This window comes from Lemur catta, chromosome 2 (genome assembly GCF_020740605.2).
Source record: "Lemur catta isolate mLemCat1 chromosome 2, mLemCat1.pri, whole genome shotgun sequence".
NCBI lineage: Eukaryota > Metazoa > Chordata > Mammalia > Primates > Lemuridae > Lemur > Lemur catta.
In genome coordinates, this window is record NC_059129.1 from 84426880 (window position 1) to 84448528 (window position 21649).

General features: G+C 36.9%; 1 protein-coding gene across 1 annotated transcript; it reads right to left on the reverse strand.

The window, feature by feature from the left end:
- Positions 1-985: 985 nt before the first annotated feature.
- AKIRIN2 (akirin 2) lies at positions 986-20653 on the reverse strand. Its single transcript, XM_045544002.1, has 5 exons — positions 20367-20653; positions 5640-5783; positions 2944-3093; positions 1918-1989; positions 986-1673 (listed from the first exon to the last, which is right to left on the reverse strand). The coding sequence occupies exons 1-5, from the start codon at positions 20599-20601 to the stop codon at positions 1663-1665; spliced, it is 612 nt and encodes a 203-aa protein (XP_045399958.1). The 5' UTR covers positions 20602-20653; the 3' UTR covers positions 986-1662.
- Positions 20654-21649: the final 996 nt, after the last annotated feature.

Genomic DNA, 21649 nt, shown 5'->3' on the forward strand with positions numbered 1-21649 from the left:
GAACATTCATTGTTTTGGCCTTGCTGGTGTTAAGGAATAAAGCTTGTATATACTCACTCTACTCCCGTACCTCCACAGTTGAACTTACTGCTTGCATTCTCCTAAAAATGCTATTCTGCCAAACCAGTGGTTCTCGGCTGGGCTCTGTTTTGTCCTTCAGGGACATCTGGCAATGTCTGGGGAAAAATTGGTTATCACAACTTGATATAGGTATCTAGTGGTAGGGGCCAGAGATGTGGCTAAACATGTGCAATGCATAGGAATAGCCCCTCACAACAAAAAATGAACTGGCCCAAATTGCTAGTAGTGCTGAGGTTGAGAGTCTCTGTACTAAACTGTTAAAAGCAAATAGAATTATCCACCTTACGGCTACCCTGTGCTATATCAATGTTTCTCAAATATTAACGGTCACATGAATTATCTGGGGACCTTGTGAAAGGCCCATACCACTTTTTAGGCTTTTTTAAAACAAAGAATTGGTGAAATATAATTACCAAAGTTAAAAAGAAAAAACCTTTTTCTTTCTTCTATTAATTAGGTCAGTTATAAATGTATATGTGCTGTATGTGCTGGTTACATTTAATAAGATTGGCTTAATTGGTGGAAACATGCTATTAGATTCAACAAAAGAATCCACTGAAGCATTTTTTTTTGCTCACTTCATTATAAGAAAACTGTGTTTGGAAACCATGTTTGGAAAGTGAGTTAAATCTGCTGAATCATGGTTTTCATATTAAGTCCTTAAAAAAACTGGATTCTACTGATAATCTTTGAGGTAAGACGTCTACAGCTGTTAAAATTGAATACACAACATTCTGTCATGCAGTAAGTTACAGAAGAAGCAATTTAGAATCAGGACTCAGTTTTTTTAAACACTCAAATCTTATGAGGAAATTAGCTTCATTGATTCCTGGAAAATGCTTAAAATTAAAAACACTAGCTTTATTCAAATACTACCCATCTGTACATTAAAAAACAAGCAGAATAGAAGTAAATGTTTTATTCTTCCAACTAAATTCCAGTACTACAAGGGTGGTAAAACAATGATACACTGGAAAAAATGCAGCAATAAACATTTGTTAAAAAGACTGATAGAATAAATAAAACTACCAAAAAAAAAAAAAGAAAATCATATAAACCCATTCTGAAACCCCAAGAAGTCCTGGAATACAGAAATGCCCTCCTCTATTTCACAGGAAGCACTGTAGGCTATTTGCTTAATATTGTCCTGGAATTACATTCTAAAATTATTAATAACTGGTTACAGTTTGGTTGTAGTGCACAATTAAAATCACACTAACTTCATCTGAAGTGTCATTCTACAGTTTTATTTACACAACCAGTGAAGGGCATGTTCTAGAATACCAGCTTTAATCCTTTTCAAACATATTAATATGAGAAGCCAAATTGTAATGATACAGCAAAATGAGGCCACTGGTATTAATACAGGTAGCAAAGGTCCACATCCAGGCGGTACTGACATCAGGGGAATTTCCAAAACCAGTTGCTGCTGCCTAAGAGTGGTTGCCACTGACGAAAGCTTGAAGTAACCTGTATTCACAGGGGGGTATTGGCATTGCTGCATGTCAATAATTGGGACCTCTTGCAACAACTCAACAAGGAACAAGGCAGCCCACAAACGCAGAATATGTGATACGTGATTCATGAAACATCTAAAGGGGGAGAAAAGGAAAATTAGTGCACAGTAAAAGGTAAAAATTCAAGCAAATACCAGATCTTGATTCCCAGGATTCCCCCTGGCTATTTAAGTGACCAAAAGCCTTACAAAGTTATGCTGCCTACTTCCTCCAGGTGTTTTCTCTGTAATTTTCTGTTAAATTCTCGAGTATGAAAATAATTATCTTCTTAAAAGATGGTCTTGTTTCCATTTTTTAACTTCAAAGGTAAAATACTTACAACTAGCAGGCTGTTCTCCATATCGTCGCATTATTTGATCATGCGTAAACTTCACAAATGCATCATATTGTTCTATAAATAAAGGTGTATATCAATTACATGATTTGCAAAATGCCCTCTATATTAGAGCCAGATCAACTCTCAAAATACAAAACAGTAAGTCTAAGTTGACACTTTTAGTGCATGAAATGGAAAGAGCATGAAGCTGAGTAAACCTATATTTTAGTCCAAATCACATGACCTCATAAACAGACTAAATGGGGTTTATTTATTTATTAAGATTAGAAATAAAAAGCTTGCAATAAAAAGATACCTTTCTACTTTGAAAGTTTATACATGGTCTATGAATGGCAATTTACTGCAATGAGAAAACAGAACAAAACATCCACCTATAACCTAATCATATGTCACAGAAAAAGATGTCATGTAACTAAGCAAATTCTCTTACATTAATATCTTGATTTAACTCCGTAAGAATCAAAAAGCTTATAATACCTATATAAAGTAAAATCTGTGGTTTAGAAAGAGCATTCTGATTAGGTTATCATAATTTTATTTGCTGCACTTATCAAACTTTACTGAATTTTTTGATAATTAAAATAAGACTGCAGTTTAAATACCCTAAAATGATTTACACAGCACCAGCCAATTAGATATTTTAAATGTCCACACTGATGGCAAAGTTATGAAGGATACAAAGTCCAAAATTTCCCAACCCAACTGAGGTACACAGCTGAAGTCCATTTTTAGCACAAGATACATACATCAAAAGAAAATTGTAGTTCGCTAATACTGCTAACTAATCTACATGGCTAGCGAATACTCTTTTCCTGAGGTTGCTAAGGTGGGCCATGACCTACAAGAAAGTTAATTTCCTTTCTTGAACTGAAATTCTCTGGTTCTTAAAGACCATACTTTACCAGTGCATAGAAAGGGTAACTTCACTGATACAAAGTACATGTGGGAAATAATGCAGTTCTTAAAATGAGTTTCTGGGAAACTGTAAAAAATAAACTCATCACATACCTGCAAGTTTTGTGTTCAATATTTCTTCATATTCTTCTCGAACTTTCTCTTCACGTTCTTTCAACAAACGTTCACAGATCATCCCAACTTGCCGTAGAGTAAATAAGGGCTGTTCTTTTTTTAGTGGTGAGGATGTTGCGGATGAAGTCCCTATGTATAACAAGAACAAACAAGAGCACCTGATTGTTAGAGCAATGATAGAAAGCATCTTCTAACTGAAGAGGTTTGATTGGGATCTCTTCAATCTTGATATAAAAGAATTTTTAATCAGTTTTTAGCACAGGATTTCCCAGTCACATAAAATGGGATTAAAATTAAAATTCTATCAGCTTGTGACTCTGGAAAAACACAGCAAGATATAATCAAATAAGGGAAAAAGTCTAAAGATGAATAGAAAAAAATTCATGATACAAACAAAATGTAAATATGATAATGATATATCCCATTAAAAAAACTTAATCTCCATTCTAGAAAATAGCATACCATAAAGTGTTTTAGTGACTAAACCTTCCTACAATAAAGAACATCTCTAGTCTAAAGCTTAATTTTAGTTAGTCCCAGAGTAACAAATGATTATGCCTGTAAAAAGACAATGTTAAAAAGCCAAACCATTAATAAATATCTTAACCCACAACAAACTGGGGGTTATTCTACCTTTTCACTATAATAGAAGTGAAATTTTCCAAACCCCTTAACTTAGAGGAGTTTCCCTCTATTAAAAAAAGAAAATAGATTTCATGTTGGCACAATAAAACCTTTATGTTAAAGAAAAGTGTATAGCATGAACCCTTTTTAAAAAGATACTTTAAAAAACATTCTAGAATCTAGATACTTGTCCCTTGCTAAAGGAGCATAATTGATTCTGAAGGTATTTAAACACAGTAACCATTATTAATTCACATTAATTCACAATTCACATAGAAAAATACGCTCAAGTATTGAGCTCATGATATGCTTAAAACTCTGTAATATAAAACTACACTGTCGTCACTAAGATTCCTAAAGCAACTAAACCCAAGAGCAGCTGTACCATCAGTGTCTGTCAATTCCATTAGTAAAGTAGCAAAGAGACTCCTTCAGTATTTTTAAACCTAGAGTAGGACCTTTTTTTTTTTTTTAAAGAAAACATTATTTTGTGATCTTAAAAAACATAATTTTTAAGACACTAATCATAGGTCTATGTTAAGAAAAGCTGTATGGGAGAACAAGATGCCAAGGTTCTCTCAGTGTAAGCTGATTTCATAAGCAAAGATTCAGAGAAGGCTTATTGATTTCTGTGCTCTCTTAAAGGAAAGGGCACTGAAACTTTATCACCTGAATTTTGTACTTTTTTTCTAATAAGGTTTTTGTTTTTTAATATTAGTTAGGAGACCACTTTCTAAAAATAAATCCTTGACACTATACACCTAATATTCAATATTTAAATTTTATGGTTCAGGGTCCTTAGAGATTACGAATATAATAGCCACCTGGAGTTATCAGATAATGAGATACCTCACATAAAAGATTTCTTCAGAAATGTGTTCTCTTCTAGTACCACGTAAGGCACTATGATCTTCCAAAAACATCATTTTCATCTTAAGAACATCTGAAATTAATTCTTTTGAGAACTGAGGATTATGACAGCCATCTCTTATGACACTACTACTAGTATTTTATACAACTGTGTCTACCACAAGAATAAATAAAGTACACCAGCTTTAGTCCATAATTACTAAGGCTATCTTAACTTACTTTCAAATTCCTAGCTTTGTTAAGGCTGCCAGTTAATTGATCTTCTGAGTAAACTAACTAATGAAAGGATAATGTTCTTGGTTTCCTGCTGATATAGTCTAGTCCCCAACCCTCACTCCCCTTACCAAATTTCAACCACTTATACCTGGCCCCCCAAATCTGCAGGTATACTACAGTATTTAGTTTGGAATAATTTCATGCTTCCTAATCTAATTTTATTTGACTATTCTGTGGCCTTTGAATTTTTTTTTACTCTGCCAGGTTTTACTATCCTTGCTGGGAACTTTATTAAAGTTTTGATGGCTCTTTTTCAGCAAGAAATTTCAATTTTCCCTTCACTTCAAGTAGCCACCCTTATTTTTCTGCCCTTTTTAAAAAAAGTTTACTCACAACCACTTCCTCCAACAAGAAGGAGGTTGAAACAGATACAGGATGAAAAAAATCCACCTATAGGAATCTATCTCAATAGTACAAACGTATGTGAGGGTATGTGCACAGGGATATTTCTATAAATACTGTAAGAGCAGAACTTCTAATTAATCTATCAATAATGGACGGTTAAGTAATTATGGAAAATCTATAAAATGGCAGTGTTCAGCCATGACAAGGTGTATCTATATGTAACAAAGAAGCATATGGTATATTGTTACTTTTTTTGATTTTTTAATAAATGGGGGTTATAAATCTTAGTACTTATAGGATTGTCCACACTTTGGGGATATTATATACAAGTGGTTGTCTCTGGTTAAAGCGGGAATCCAGGTGGTGGTTTCTTATTCTGTACCATATTTTTAAGATATCATGCATTACTTGTATAAATATTTTTTTTTTAAGTAGGGGAATACTAGCTTAAGTGACTAAAGGCAATTTGGATCACACTTTTCCCATTCTAAATAACATTTCTTTTCACTTGAAGAAAAAACATTTCTTTAAGTTTACTGTTTCTTGAAGTTTATTATTACCTGGTGAAGCTGGTCCACTGAGGAGAAATGCATGTGGCTGTGCATCAGAAGTACAACATGGATCTGTCTGTTGGAAACTAGTTTCTAAATGTCTTCTCTTCTGCATGCGTTTATACTCTTGTTTTATGTTGTACAGAATTTGTTCTAAAAGAAAAAAAGGTAAGATTTGGCAAGATAAAAACTTTTGTTTTTTTTTAAAGGTTTGCTTTCCAATAATTATTTAGTAGAACCAATCTACCCAAAATATCCCCTTCAAATAATATCCAGAAAACTGATTCTGAGAGAAATTCATTTCAGCACAACTGGGGGCACTCGCTCAGAAACAGCACATACACACAACCTGGAATCCAGCTATTCAACAATATCTTTTTTGTTGATGACTGACTGCCAAAAAATAAGCATACAAGTTTTTCATTCAAATAATGATCAGTCTGTGAACTAAAACACCTATTTTACTCAGATTTTTTAAGAGTCCCAAACTCAAAGCTCATCTATTTATCACACACAGAACTATTACAGTTAACAGGTTTTTCCAAGCCCATATAAATAATTAGAAGGGAGGAAGATTATATATATTCAAGCAGTACCACTGAGAAGTGACAGGTCAACAAAACAAAGCAGATGGGAATTAAAAAACCATCGTACATCCAATGGTCATGGCCATTAATATTAAGCTCAATAGACTCTAAGAATATTACGATATTAACAGCAAAGCATTCTGAATCTCAGTAGTGGTGGGGACCCACATAAAGTGATTAGTATTAATACATAACAGGTCGTCCTCAATAAGTAAGAACCACTATATTACAGTGCAGTTTATCTTGAACCACAACCATAGAAACAGGGTTAAAATTATACACAGCCTATCCTTTAGGCCAGTACGATTCATTTTAGAAGATTTCTAATTCAAAATAGTTACCATTTAGCTTCTCCAGAAAATCCCTGCTTGGGGTTTCCACTCCCCTCCAGACATTCTCACTATCCCCTTAGCTACCAAATTAACAGGTTATCAATGTGAAACTATACCCCAAGAAGTTTACTAATCCCAATGCAGAGCAACATTAAGCAAAAATGAAAAGGTAGCAATTAACAAGCAATAAAAAGATTCATAAATACAGCAGAGTATAACTTTAACATTCAACTCTACAATAATGCATGAATTTAAGAACTGAAAATTCAATCGAATGCTAAAGATTTATGTACAATAATCTTTTGTAAAATTTAATAGTGGTGGTTTTCTTAGGTATATACTTGTTACTTGTCCCTTTTCTCACTTTATTTCCCTAGGAGAAGAACTTTGAGGACTTTTGAGAGACTCTGAGGGGACATAAATCAGTCCCCTAAACATTTTACTTACTGCCAGTGTTTCAGTATTTTAACTGGAAAAAAAATACAGTTGCAAGATCTAGCTAGTTAAGATACCATTTATATAAATTTTTGTGTGTAAACAAATCTGTTTACATATACATGAATGTGTGGTTTAAATAGAAAATCACACATTGGAATGATTAATTTCAGGATGGTCATCAGGGGTGCTTTAGCTGTATTTAACGTTTTCAGAATGTTAACACTTGTTTAATACGAGTTATAGTCATTTTCAGTCCTTTTACATTTATTTGAAATAGTTTGTATTAATAATTTAAAAATGAAGTTATCGGTATGAATAAAATGGCTGTCTACTGAACAGTTAAGATACCTTGATATAAATGGGTTAATATTCACTAGAGGTATTCAATAGAACTGGTGCAACATCCAATCTCAACCAGGATAAGCACAAATATCCTCATCTTTTAATAACAGAACTCTTTTTAGTAACAATATTCTAAAACACTTTAAAAACAGTGATATTTCACTGACAGACAGCAAGCTTCACTCATTTACCACTCTTTCTGTTCAAAGCTACCACTATACTGATCAAAACTGCCATTCAAAGCATCATAAAGTTCATCCATAACCAGAGACTTTAGGATATACTAGCTCAGGTAACTGGACTTTAATATCTATCTTTTGTGTGACTTATATATTAATACATTATTTGATCACCACATAGCTGTTCTCAGATTACTTTAGTATTCCTTTTGCTTCCCACCCACACACACACACAAAAAAAAAACAACCAAAGCACAACTAAAATGTACCAAAAAATGCTTATAACAAACTCAATTTATTCATGTGACAGTCTCAATTAGGATCTAACCAGGATTAAGATAATAGTAAAAACTTTTAAAAATTTAGCTGTGTAAAACTCCATACCATCTAATACTTAGAGACATCACTAACAAGATAAAGAACTTTCAGGTATAATATGCAAGTAAAAAATTCACCAATTAAAATGTACAAATCACCGAGTTCTGGCAACGGTATACAGTCTTGGAACCATCACAACTGTGATAAAGAACTTACCACCACCCCAAAGAGTTCTCTCATGCTCCTTTGCAGTTAATTCACCACTGACACCACACCCCTAACCAATCAGCCAATACTGCTGTTACTATATAGTTTTGCCTTTCTAGAATTTCATATAAATGGAATCATAAAGAGCATAGACTTTTGTGGCCGAGTACAGTAGCTCACACCTGTAATCCTAGCACTTTGGAAGGCTGAGGTAGGAGGATCACTTGAGGCTAGGAGTTCGAGATCAGCCTGAGCAACACAGATCCCAGCTCCACAAAAGAAAACAAACAAACAAACAAACAAAAAAAAAAAACTGCCGGGCATGACGGCATGTGCCTGTAGTCCCAGCTAGTTGGGAAGCTGAGGCAGGAGGATCGCTTGAGCCCAGCAGTTTGAGGTTGCAGTGAGCTATGATGACACCACTGTGCTCCAGTCTGGGCAACAGAGCAAGACGCTGTCTCTAAAAAAAAAAAAAATACACACACACACACACACACACACACACACACTTGTCTGAACTTCTTTCACTCAGCAAAATGCTTCTGAGATTCATATACATTTCATGAATCAGAAATTCCTTCCTTTTTTATTGATGAGTACTATTCCAGTATGTGTTTGTCCATTTATCCATTCTCCTGTTAATGGACATTTGGACTGTTTCCAATTTGAGGCTATTATAAATATTCAAGTACAAATCTTTAGGTGGACAGATTTTCATTTCTCTTGGGTAAATACCTAAGAATGGGACTGGATTGCCTGATCACATGGCAAGTGAATGGTTTTATTTTGGAAGAAACCACCAAACCATTTTCCAGAATAATTTTACCATTTTGCATTCCCACCAATAACGTATTGGAGTTCCAGCTGCTCCACATCCTTGCCGACACTTGATATCATCAGTTAAAGAGCTGAAGAATTTTGAACACTATTGCCTGCATTGCTTTTTACATCTACTATGATGCAACTATGTCATCTAAGCCGCACCATGCCCTCAAATGCTCTAATACTGGTAACATGTGATCAACAATGTTATGCAGTGAATGGTCCAATTTAACTTGGCCAAGATCTCTGCAGCACAAGGAACAAACAGCTAACTACAAGTCTCAAGCTCAATTTCTTTCAGTTCAGGGGTATAAACAGTTTTGAAGCTAACTCAAGAAATTTCCTCAGATTCAATATTCGACAACTCAATAGGCTACTGAGCTAAGTGCAATCTAGATACTTGACTGACTTAAACTGTTTCCATACATCAGTAATGTACTTACGTCTACTTAGTTTTAAGCTATCCCAGTACATGTAACATTTGACATTGTTTTGCCAACACAATTTACAGTCCATAAAGTCAAAGCTTCACTTGAATTATCAGCTACACATTCCAGTTTTAATCACATAGCCTTCATATTTGGCTTACGAGGCACAGACTGAATATGCAATCATTTAGAGCAAAATATATATGCTCATTATTAATGACAAGCCATACCACAAATGGCTGTATAGCCCCCTTTTAAAATTCTAAAAACTACAATACTCTCCTACCATAAAATACTGCCTAAGTAAAAGTCAATATTAGCCTAGGTGAAAGTCATGGCATTTTCATTCCCAAATCTAATAAATGTCATTAAGATTGCTAATAAAAATCCTCATCCTTGGCCAGGCACAGTGGCTCACACCTCTAATCCTAGCACTATGGGAGGCCAAGGCAGGAGGACTGCTTGAGCTCAGGAGTTTGAGACTAGCATGAACAAGAGTGAGGCCCCCAAATGTATTAAAAATAGAAAACTTAGCTAGACTTCCTGGCACACACCTGTAATACCAGCTACTCTGGAGGCTGAGGCAAGAGGATTGCTTAAGCCCAGGAGTTTGAGGTTGCAGTGAACTACAATGAGGCTCTACCTAGAGGAACAGAGCAAGACTCTGTCTCAAAAAAAAAAATTCTCATGCTTAACAGGTAGATGTATCAATGAGCCAGCACTTACTCCTTTGGAGTACTTTTATAAACAAGGCATATGAATGTGAAAAGAAAAAGACTCTTTTTAGTTACCACTGATTACTTAAATCCTAGCTGAGGCGGGAGGATTGCTTGAGGTCAGAAGCCGGAGACCAGCCTAAGCAAGAACAAGACCCCATGTCTACTAAAAACAGGAAAATTAGCCAGACGTGGTGGCTTGCACCTGTAATCCCAGCTACTTGGGGGGCTGAGGCAGGAGGATCGCTTGAGCCCAGGAGTTTGAGGTTGCTGTGAGCTAGGCTGATGCCACAGCACTCTAGCCTGGGCAGCAGAGTGAGACTTTGTCTCAAAAAAAAAAAAAAATCCTAACCACAATTAATAAGGTCAACAATATAAAAAAGAGAAAGCAGCTATGGAATAAAAAAATAATTGATGAAGGTAGGAGAAACATCAAGATGGGACTGAAAGCAAAGGAAGGAACACAGAATTGAAAGCAATTAAAAATGTGTTTAAAGGAGAAGCATAAATGAGGGGCGGATATCTTTCTAGAGTCCACAAGCTCTAAAACTCTGATGTGTGAAACTAAACTTTTGCTCCAGACCCGTAAAGCTTTACTATTTTACAACAAACATAACTACTAGATCAAACATGGTTTCATGAACAGTTTTAAATTTACGCATATGAGACTCTTTTGTATCACTTTATATGCCAATAATACCATTTATTTCTCTATGGAATATCTTTGGGAAAAAACAGTGAAAGTACATCTAGAATAACAACATAAACAATGGGATAAAAAAAAAATCTTCAAACTCTGCCAGTTCTAGGCAGGAACACAAATGATATGGAAAAACTGTACATAATTAAGAAAACCTGCAATAGTCATTAAGACCCAAAACTAAGAAACCGTTCCAAATAAAATAACAGAACAAATCTAGAGCTCTGAACTACATACTAGAAATTGCCATGTCTACTTTATAAATTAAAACACACACAACTGGGAGTTGCTATGGAGACCCATCTTTATAAATCGGCTATTTTCCCAGGATCATCTGTTCAGAAACTAAAATAGTTCTTATGTTCTCCTTGAAGGAACTTTAAGGACAATATTCTTATCCAACCAAGAGCTATATGACTAAGAAGAATAGCTGATGCCATTTTAAATTCACTTTACAATTAATGCTATATCAAAGGGACCTGAAGTCAAATTAAAGGTACCTATGGTTTTAACTTCCATCTGGATTAGCATGAATTCTATTAGTAATAAGCACAATACAGCTATACACATTTAAATAAACTTTAGGGTATTATCCATAATACTTTAAAAGCAACTGGCTTACGTTCTAAATTTACATCATATAGCATTTTACTATATAAGAGCTATTCACTTACCTTCCTACAGAGGAAAAAAAGCTATAATCACTACAAGGTCAAATTTTATTATTTCACTGGTACTATACATTTTCAATAAATGACTCAATTTGTTAAGACCCTGCAGGTAAGTGTAAGTTTCACAAATTAACTGCACAATAGGATCCCACTAATGGAAGAAGTCCAACAATTCTTAATCAGTAGGTAGATCCTTCCTGACATCCAGTAAGTTTCATACCTCTAGTTTACATTACACTATGGGGATATGTTAACCTTGTTGTTTTTGTTGTGTAGCCCTTATACTACTTAATCTTCTCAAATAGCTTACAAACTAGCAAAACAGAGTAATAACCAAAAAAAGATAATAAACGAAGAAGGGGAAATTGAACTATCCAAAATCCAAAATGTGCATGCTACAGAAAACATCTGGTCCCAAGGCAAGAAGCTCAGTTCCTATTCTAAACTGACCACACAGCCATGAAGGCAAAGTAATTCATATTTGCAAGGTTTTAACAAATTGAGTCATTTATTTAAAATAAGTAATCACTGGCTATATAGTACCAGTGAAATAACAGAATTTGACTTTGTAGTGATTATGGTTTTTCTTCCTCCTGTAAAAACATAAGTGAATGCCCTTATACAGTAAAATATTATATAACATAAATTTAGAACATAAGCCAGTTGCAAAGACTGAGAAAACAGACACCTTGAGGATTCCAGGGCAGCACAGTCAATCTGAAGAACAAATCCATCTCCTGTAACAACTTGTTAGGGAACTCAACATACACACACACACACACAAATTTAGCTTTAGCATTAACTGGAAACCAGAATTTGCAAACTGATGATTTACAGGCCAAATCTAGCCCCACAGACATGTTTTTTTAAAACGGGTAAATGTGTGGCCAACATTTAAAAGTCGGGTGATTTTACATAAAAAGTCAGATTTCTGACTACTCTTGGGAAAACACTAGATTATAAGACAAAACTCAGCTAAAGATGAAAAGTGCCTGCTATCTTTTGAGCCTAAGTTCTCACATGCTTCTGAAATTTTAATGCATACACAGATCACCTGAGGATCTTGTTAAAATGTAGGTTCTCAGGGGCAGGACTTAAGATTCTGCATTTCTCATGAGGTGATGCTGCTAGTCAGTAGCAAAACTAGAATTAACTAGTCCCCACCTAGTTCACTTCTCTCATTTATATTAATTGTCTGGAACTACAGGTATTTAAGTTTCTAGTCTCTGCTTAAAATAACTCCCTTAATGTGACAATTATTAAAAAGTGGTTGGTTTATTTATTACTGGACAGTATGTACTAGGGAAGGGAAGGAGGAAGACATTAATATCAGGGCTTATTACAAGTACAAAAATATCTAAGCTAATCTAAACTCATTTTGCCACACTCACCTGAATGGTTTTTGTAGTTGAGTTAGACATACCACTTCCTAGCAGGAAAATATTCTATAACTTAATTTAACTTGACTGGACCTATTCCGGGAGACTCATCCCATGACATAAACCTATATACCATGATTCATTCAGGGCTCCTAACACACTTTTTTAAAAAAAGGAAATTCATGTTCATCATTATATGACTGATGGTGAACAAATGCAATTACTTTTCTACCATGACTATTTTTTGGAAGAGTAATTAAGACCACTTTTCACACTATAAGGCATTGATTAGAAGCCCACAGACATCTTTTGTTTATCCCATGTATTTTGTAAGTTAGCTGTGAACATTTAAAATTCAACAGATTTCACAAAAACTCTGACTTCTGGTAGTGGTGGGGCCTACTGGGAAGATCTGATAATAAAAGGTTCAAATTCCCCATGGCTGGAACTAAGGAATGGTCTAAATATAAATTAGAGTCATCTCTAACTGGAAACTCAAGTCAGGAGCATGCATGTGACTGCTTAGGGAGCTAATAAGTGAGAAAGGCATGGAGCTGCACCTAGAACTTGGGCCACCAAAATTTGATGGCACCAAATTTCACCTTGGGCCATCAAATTTTGTTACAGTGAGCATCAGGTCTGGTCCCCACGTGTCATAGCAACTAAAATCTCCTATACTTTTAACCAATTACAACCACTTAGAAAAGTTCTTCTGCCAGAGAGAATTATACATTAGCACAAGGAACAAGTCAATCCCTTGTAACAAAAGGCATAGTTCAGGCACAGTAATGTTTGAAAATTTGGTTTTCTTCAAAACACTCTACATTCTATTCTTCAATTGCTAAGTCAATTCAACAAGAAACCAGAAAAATCAACTCTTCCAAGTCCCTCCCTCCAAACTTCCCCTTAAATTTTTCTGAGGAAGTTTTCTAAGAATTAACATTAACGGAAATGAAAATGAACGCTAAACCAAAAAGCCAGAATGAATACACATCACATACTGAGACAATTTCAGAAAATTAGCCAGTAAATAAGCTCTAATACCTTAAAAAAAAAAAGCACACTTTCATAAAAGTGTGATTTAATCAGTAAACTGATTTCAATGCTTAGGCTATCAAAGGTGAAAATAATATTAATACTAATGTGAGAAAATGTCCAAAAGACATTAAAATAGGTATATTAGATAAAGCATAAGAATTACTTTTATTGAAGTTTAGCTAGCTAGTAAACAAAGTATCAATAGTGGCTGCTCTAGCCTATCAGTCCCTGAAGAGACTTTTGTCCTAGTTAGTATCTGGAACTCAAATGGGGTTAGTAAGAGCTTGGAATTAAGTAACTTCTAGAGGAGGAATTTACATTTTTCAATAATATTAAGAAAAACTAGGTATATGAATAAACCTAGAATTAAAAATTAAGTCAAATCCAAAAATTATATTAATGGAAAATTACAATTTTACCAAAATCACAATGTTCTGAAGTACTAGTACATCTCAGGATGATCTTCCTATGACATTTATGACAGATGAAAACTAATGACATAAGATTTTTAAAGGGAAAAAGAAAGGAAGCTATACTCCAAGACAAAATAAAAGTACATCATGAGCAGCCTAGTGCTGGAAGGTTAAGCCACTACCACCACCACCCAAAAAAGCCTACCATCAAAAGAGAGATTACAAAATCTGTTATACTGTAAAATTCTGATTAATAGGTCTAAAATAAATATTAAAGGTGACAAATTCATATATTAAAGCTGACATACACCGGATTTTTAAATTATAATACCTACAAGGATTCTCTGCTCAATACAGCTGCAGTATCATTTCATCATGTGAAAAATTTGCTGTAACTTAAATCATTCAATTCCTTTAGAAATAAAAGATCAGATCTTCATTACAAAATATGTTCTCCTAAAAATTCTGTAAAAATTTTAAGAATGTGTTTCTTCAAATAAGCAAATCTCTGACAATGATAAAATTCTTGGAAATGGGACTATAACTACTGTAATTCATGTAATCCATCTTTATCTTTGTCCAGAAAGATGAAGAAATATTGTGAAGTATACTTCAAGTGCCTCAAAGTATTATTCAAAGTCTTAAACTCATTGTAGTATTTCCTAGTATTGATACAACTCATTCAAGTCACAAACATTGCTGTCAAGTTATACATTATGACTATTTTGTCATAAAACAGTCTAAAAGGAAAAACTGGCACAGAATTAACAGGTAAAACTGAAATTACATATTTTTTCAACTTCAGCACCTTGGAAAATGCCAAAACTTTATAGACCCAACAAATAAATTCAGTATTTTAAAACTTTATTTGTGATAAAACATTAATTAGTGGCAGATAAGAGTAACTGTGGGGCTAGTTTCAAACCATTGTATATGGGACTTGCCATATGACCCAAAATTCAGGAGGCATCCCTGTTATCAGTCACTGCTACAACAAGACTGCTGCTGATGGATCACATCTCTTAGGTTTGTTTAGAAAGCTGAGAAACATTGAGGCGGGATGAATTCAGAATCACTACAGTCAGCAATAAAATTAAAGATGCATCTCTTTTAAGTAAATTCATTTGTGAAGACTTCTTTACCATCTGCAGATGCCAGACTGGTTCCTATAGGCTTGAATAAGTATTTCCCCTTCATACCTTGTCAAAAGTAGGCAGTCTTCTCAAAGGCAAGAAATTCACTGTAGTTTCACATATGCATAAAAAACACTCTGTGAGTCAACAGTACTAGGCACAGTGTTAATGCAAGGACTGCAGGGATCACAAATTGCTGGCTAACTAATTCAGTCATAGGTACTTGAAAATACCCACTCCCAAATACCATTATCTAGTTCATGAACCAACTATCCCAGAGGCCCAAACTCAACCCATGCTATCACTGCATTCTTCTTTAATAAGGAGGAGAATCAAGTTCTTTTTCAAATAGGAAAAATACTCAAAACTGGGCACTTCCACTCAAGCTCTTTTATTCTCAACCTTTCAAAACAAAAGTTTTCTATCACTGTGTCCTCCTGGGCCTATTAAAACACTTAGTAGAAAAGACCTACTTGAGTAGTACACTGTATTTTTCCCCCTAAAAAGCCATTCAAAAAGTGTAGAAATTTATTATTCTCCTTTACATCTCAGATTATGTCTCTGTGGCAACCACAGTAGCTAGTAGCATCCACAAGTAAAGAGGGACTAATCTCTGATCTAGCCACATTTTAGCCTATGTATTTCAGTTCTCAAATTAGGCTTTATTTTTCTACCTTAAAAAAAAAGAAGAAAGCAGCTCAATATCAATAATGAATACAACTGTACTGTTTTTAATGGCCATAAATTTACAGGATTCTTAAACGCATAACTCATAGAACTATGAAATAACTGCAGCTACACACAGCCCTAATTAAAATTTCAGGTTTCAAATCCAAAATACAAAGACCATTAAAAACATTTAGTTGCCAAATCCACTGAGAAACTAGAAGCAACTTAACAGCTGTCTAAATAACCACAAAATATTAAAAAACACTTCTGGCTCAACATAAATGACATCTGAAGTGAGATGCTGCCTCCTTCAACAGACATCTCATTTGTTTGCCTAGAACCATTTATATTTCATTTAAGCCAGCTGGTGTCTCCGTTTGCAGGCATGCATCAATGTCTAGTGAACAATCTATGTTCCTGTAAACTCTTCCCCATTCACAAGCTGTAGTTTCCATTTTCAATGGCAAGTTTCCAGCAAATACAATGAGTCCTTACAAAGGAATTTAACTCCTCAATCCAATTCCTAAGGCAGACTAGAGCAATGGTACCAAGCCATAAACAATGTGTATTAATGTGCTTAGCAAACACAAATAAGTAAACTCCACTGAGGGGTATCTTCAAGACCACTTATTCACTACACAATTATGAAAACAATGTGTTGGACTGGACTGAGTCTCTTGTAATGTTGCCTAATATTTTGGTTTTATTAAAATAATTTCTTGGGAATGACATGCCAGTCTTCTGGCTAAATGGTAATACTATGAGATGTTTCAAAACTCAATCAAAAAGAACACTCTGAATTTGTTTTCAACTATAATAACTTAACCAGGATGAGTATGGATGCAGCTACTAGAGGCATTCATTTCCCTGACCATTTTCAGTGCTGCTTCTCCTCCTCCCTTTACTTCCTCATATCATCCACTTTTCCTTTTCCATATCCAGGGATATTATAAGCTTCACTGCTGACACCCTAGACCAGGGTGAGCAAACTTTTTCTATAAAGACTACATAGCAAATACAGAGCTTTGGAGCAATACAGTCTCTGTGACAACTACTCAACACTGCCATTATAACCTGCAAATGATAATACCTTTTTTTTTTTTTTTGAGACAGTCTCACTCTGTTGCCTGGGCTAGAGTGCCGTGTCATCAGCCTAGCTCACAGCAACCTCAAACTCCTGGGCTCAAGCAATCCTCCTGCCTTGGCCTCCCCAGTAGCTGGGACTACAGGCACCACCACGCAGGGCTAATTTTTCTATTTTTTAGTAGAGATGGGGTCTCGCTTTTGCTCAGCTGGTCTCAAACTCCTGAGCTCACGATCCACCCGCCTTGGCCTTCCAGACTTCTAGGATTACAGGTGTGAGCCACCACGCCTGGCCTGATAATACTTTTTAAAAAGAGGATGAGCACAGCTATGTTCCAATAAAATTTTATTTATGGACACTGAAATTTGAATTTCATATAGTTTTCGTGTGTCAAGAACTAATTCTTTTGATTCTTTTCCAACCATTTAAAAATATAAAAAACATTCTTAGCTCTCAGGCCATACAAAACTATGGCTGTAGCATGTCAACCCTGCCCTAGACCCTGGACAGAATTTCTGAATTAGTAACATTCCAGGTGCCCCCAAAAAAGTCACAATACTACTTAGTGTAATAAAGGCTCTTAGTCTTGGGGTTGAAAAAGCAAGCTTTACTTCTTCTAGCTCAGGTAGCCCTTTCCTTTTTCCTAGTATTAACTTGCAAAAGTTTGAAGAATATTGATTTAAATAAGAATAGTTAGCAGGTCAAACTTTGGAATCACCTTCCTGGGATGACTAATATAATAGCTAGGGTTTAAAACAGATGTCCAAATTCCTGAAACTAATAAAGCCACAACCTGACTTCTGCTATACCACCAGAAGAAACTATGAGAACAAAGATAATTGTATACATGCTCTGAAAAAAATTCACTTCAGTACTCTAGTTCTAAATTATTTAAATTATATTTGAACTCACAGAAGTGAGAGGAAAACGGAGGTTCCCACAGAGTTCTAGTCAATCTCAATTTAGTAAGCCACAGTCTACTTCCAATCCTAGCTACTTATTTCAGCTAAGGATATATGGGTATTCACTCCAGTGAAGTTTAAGAATCACCAGTGTTGAAATATTAATGGGAATCTAAAAATTAGGTGCTTGAGAAAATTATTTCCAAGTCTGCTAACATGAAAACTGGGAAGCTCTTTGATTACCTGCACAACACTGCAGCTCCCATTATGACAACATTATTACAAAAACTATACAGAAGCGCACCCCAAAATGGCCATATAAACACAAAGCCAAATTAAATTACATTTAGGATATCATCCAAAATCACAGTTTAAAAATGTACATTTTAACAAGTCAAAACCAGCAATTACAGCTGGTTTTAAAGTCAACTTTTTATGTTAATATTCAAATTAGTTGAAATAACTTTTAGCAGACTCAAAATCACTTAGGATATGATTTTAGGGTTCACGATATGATCAAAGTTCTAAAGTTAAAAAACACCTGGAAGAACAGAAGACAGCAATATTTCAGAAAATGTGAATGTGAAACAGTTGGCTTAAACAATTCCAGTAATTTTACTATTATAGTCCACTTAATTGAAACTTGGGATAATGTGGAGCCAATGGCATTAACCAACGCTACAAATATATCAATGAAATGACAAGTTTACAAAGGATGATAACAATTCCTTCTGAATAAATGCCTTTTAAAGCGGGGGAGCATGTTATAGTTCCATGCTGGTTTACATACATACTCAAGACTATTTTAGCAATGAGATATAGTACTTTGATTCCCAAACCTAGCACTGTATTAATTCACTCCCTTAACTGAAATTTATTGCTACAGCTGTTTTGAAACGGCCTTATTAGTTAAACGCAGATTCTATGATACCATTTCACTGAAGGACAAACTCTGAAAATGTCAACCACCAGTAGCTCATTCTTGACACTGGTTGTTTCCTTTTTTTAAAAAAAGTCTAACAATCAATCAACGAATGCCTTTATTTAACGGCAGTTTAGATGATATTAAACAAACTTATCTGAGAATTCCTGTGAAAACTTGCTACAACTCCAAAACAATAAGTCAGATCAAATATTTAACAGCAAAAATGGTAGCCTGGGTATTTTAGGGTCTCCCCCCATGGATTTAGGAAAGGATATTTGAAAATCTTATATTAGAAAAAAAACAACACTAAGTCAATTTCAAAAGGAAGTTAATAAATATAGTGATATATATTTCCAACTTTTTAAGCTAATGATAATGAGACATTTAAATCAAGCTATGAAAAAAGGCTTTGTCTAAGGGTGATATTACCAAAGGCTCACACAGAAACCTTTGCATGCTACACACAAAGGAAACAGATTTACACTTCAAGTCCACAAAAGCCTATCCTAGGACTGTGCCAGGGGCACACAAGGATTTCAAAGTTCTGAAAAAACTGGGTATACACATGCTGTACAAAGCAGCCAAAAGACATTCCCCACAGACTCTTTCAGGAAATGTTTCAAGATGAAAAGCAAGAGTCTGAAGTCAACTTGGAATCTTGGGTTGATTTCTAGTTCTCAAGGCTAGATTGTTTTCCCCCAACATACTTTGTTGGGCAGAAATAAAGCATTTCCAAATAAAAGCAACTACTCAGCCCCAATTTTCAACACAAATTGCTTTTCATTAAAAGTGCAAGATTTCTCTAGGTCTAGACATATAGTGTGATCATATTACAGTACTCGAGAAGAGCATTTTCTTTGTTGTTGACCCTGCTAGGGAAACAGGTCTTGACTCAGCCAAAGTGGCGTTCTTGTGGGTGATTAATGACAGGCCTAGATCTCGCCCAGTGACATCCATCCTCACCCCCCACCCCCTCTATACTAAAATCAGCCATGTCTGAACTGGAAGAGGGGCTGTCGCCTCGTCTCACACCACCCGGTCCCAGAATTAATAGCTGCAACCAATCGATTAAGGCAAACAGACATCGAGATTCGGGTGAAATGTGACCTTTCTCTCGCCTAAATTTAATGAATAATATCGCCCTCTCGGATCATTTCCGCTGGGGCTCTACCGACTACGGAAATACTCAATTCGGATCACCCGGCCCAAAGAAAAGGATGTTCCTCTTTCCCACAATACGCCCCTACCCACCTTACCTCCAGACCGCCCTCCCCCCTTGACATCAGACCATTTCTATTGTGTGTCCATAGCCCGAAGAGCTAATTAAAAGAAATGTGGTAGCTGAGTTACTTTGCTGAGAACCACAGCCCGGCACCCCCACCCCGCTGCCGCATCCCGAGCCCAGAGACCCCAGTTCTCTCGCCCACCCCGGAAGCCACGGGCCGAGTCCCACCTGTAGTGAGGCGGGAGGAGACGTCGCCGAAGGGGGACGGCTCCATTCGGAGATACTTCTGTGGCGAGGCGGCAGCAGCCGAGAAGGAGGCGGCGGTGGCCGCGGCAGCCGACGACGGGGAGGCGGCGGCCGAGGTGGGCGCCGACAATGGCGCACATCGCCTCCGCTTCGGGGACGCCGGGCTCAACAGCGGGTCGAAATCCAGAGTTCTTTTTAGAGTGGCTCCGCACGCCATGGCCGGGGGGCAGCCGAGGCGCCGGGCTCGGGTGGGGTCGGGGAAGGGTGACGGGAAGAAGAGGGCGAGGGGAGAGGGGAAGAGCAGAGTCGAGGAGCGCCTAAGCGACGGGCTCAGAGAGCCAGGCGGGTCGCGGAGCGCCGGCCGAGGAAAGGAGAGCTGCCGCCGCCGCTGCCTCCGCGGCAGGGGCAGTGGCCAGGGCCGGCCGGGGCGAGAGCGGGAGGGGCGGTGGCAGCAGCTCACGCCAGCCAGCCGCGTCAGGGGGGCTCTTCCGCCTCCTCAGGCGCCGCTCCCCCGGGAAAGGCTCCGGCCACCCCCGCCGTCCGTTCGAGCTTTGCGCCGCGCCTGATGCGCTCCTGTGAGGAGACCGGCTCCCTTCGGAAGTCGAAAGTAGCCCCGTGGGGTGTGAAGCTGGAACACAGCTCCTAATACGCCCGAGTACTGTCAGTAGATTTCCAGCCGCGGTCGATGCGGAGGGATTACGAGGTGGCTGCGGCAGCACAAGCTCAAGCGAACACGTATAACCGCTTCCCCCTCCCCCGTACGACTCTTCCACCCGCCGGCGGCCCCAATATGGCGTCAATAACAACGCCGCCGATTCAAATCCTGCGGCCCCAGAGCGCGTGCGCACAGGGGCGGACCCACCTGAAGATGCATCCTGGGAATTGTAGGTTTTAGCTACGGGGAGGAATGGCGTGAAAGGCGGGAAAGGAGGAGTCATACAAACTACAACTTCCGTCATGCAAGGCGTGCTACTCCGAGTTCCGGGTTGGAATTTAAATCCCCCTACACAGCTTGTGTAAAAGGAACTAAGCAAAAAGAGAAAAAGAAAAGGCTCTGAGACAGTGGGAGAGAGGGAAGCGAACCGGTGGAGAAAGTAAGCTAAGCGTCATAGAAATCTTTAAGGTTCTGCACATAGTTGCTCCCACAGTGATTTAACAACCGGAAAATAGAAAAGTAATCTAACCTAATAATCCAAAATAGATTAATTTCGGTATCAAGAGTGCCAAAAACAAAACCTATCACATCGAGGGGATAGGAAATAATG

Bases quoted from the DNA above. Each gene is read 5' to 3' on its own strand.
- AKIRIN2 (XM_045544002.1), bottom strand. From the start codon at position 20,601: ATGGCGTGCGGAGCCACTCTAAAAAGAACTCTGGATTTCGACCCGCTG. The intron at 5,784-20,366 runs GTGGGACTCGGC...TTTTTCTTTTAG, and splicing joins CTCCTCCCGCCTCACTACAG to AACAAATTCTGTACAACATA. The intron at 3,094-5,639 runs GTAATAATAAAC...TGTTATACATAG, and splicing joins CAGTGGACCAGCTTCACCAG to GGACTTCATCCGCAACATCC.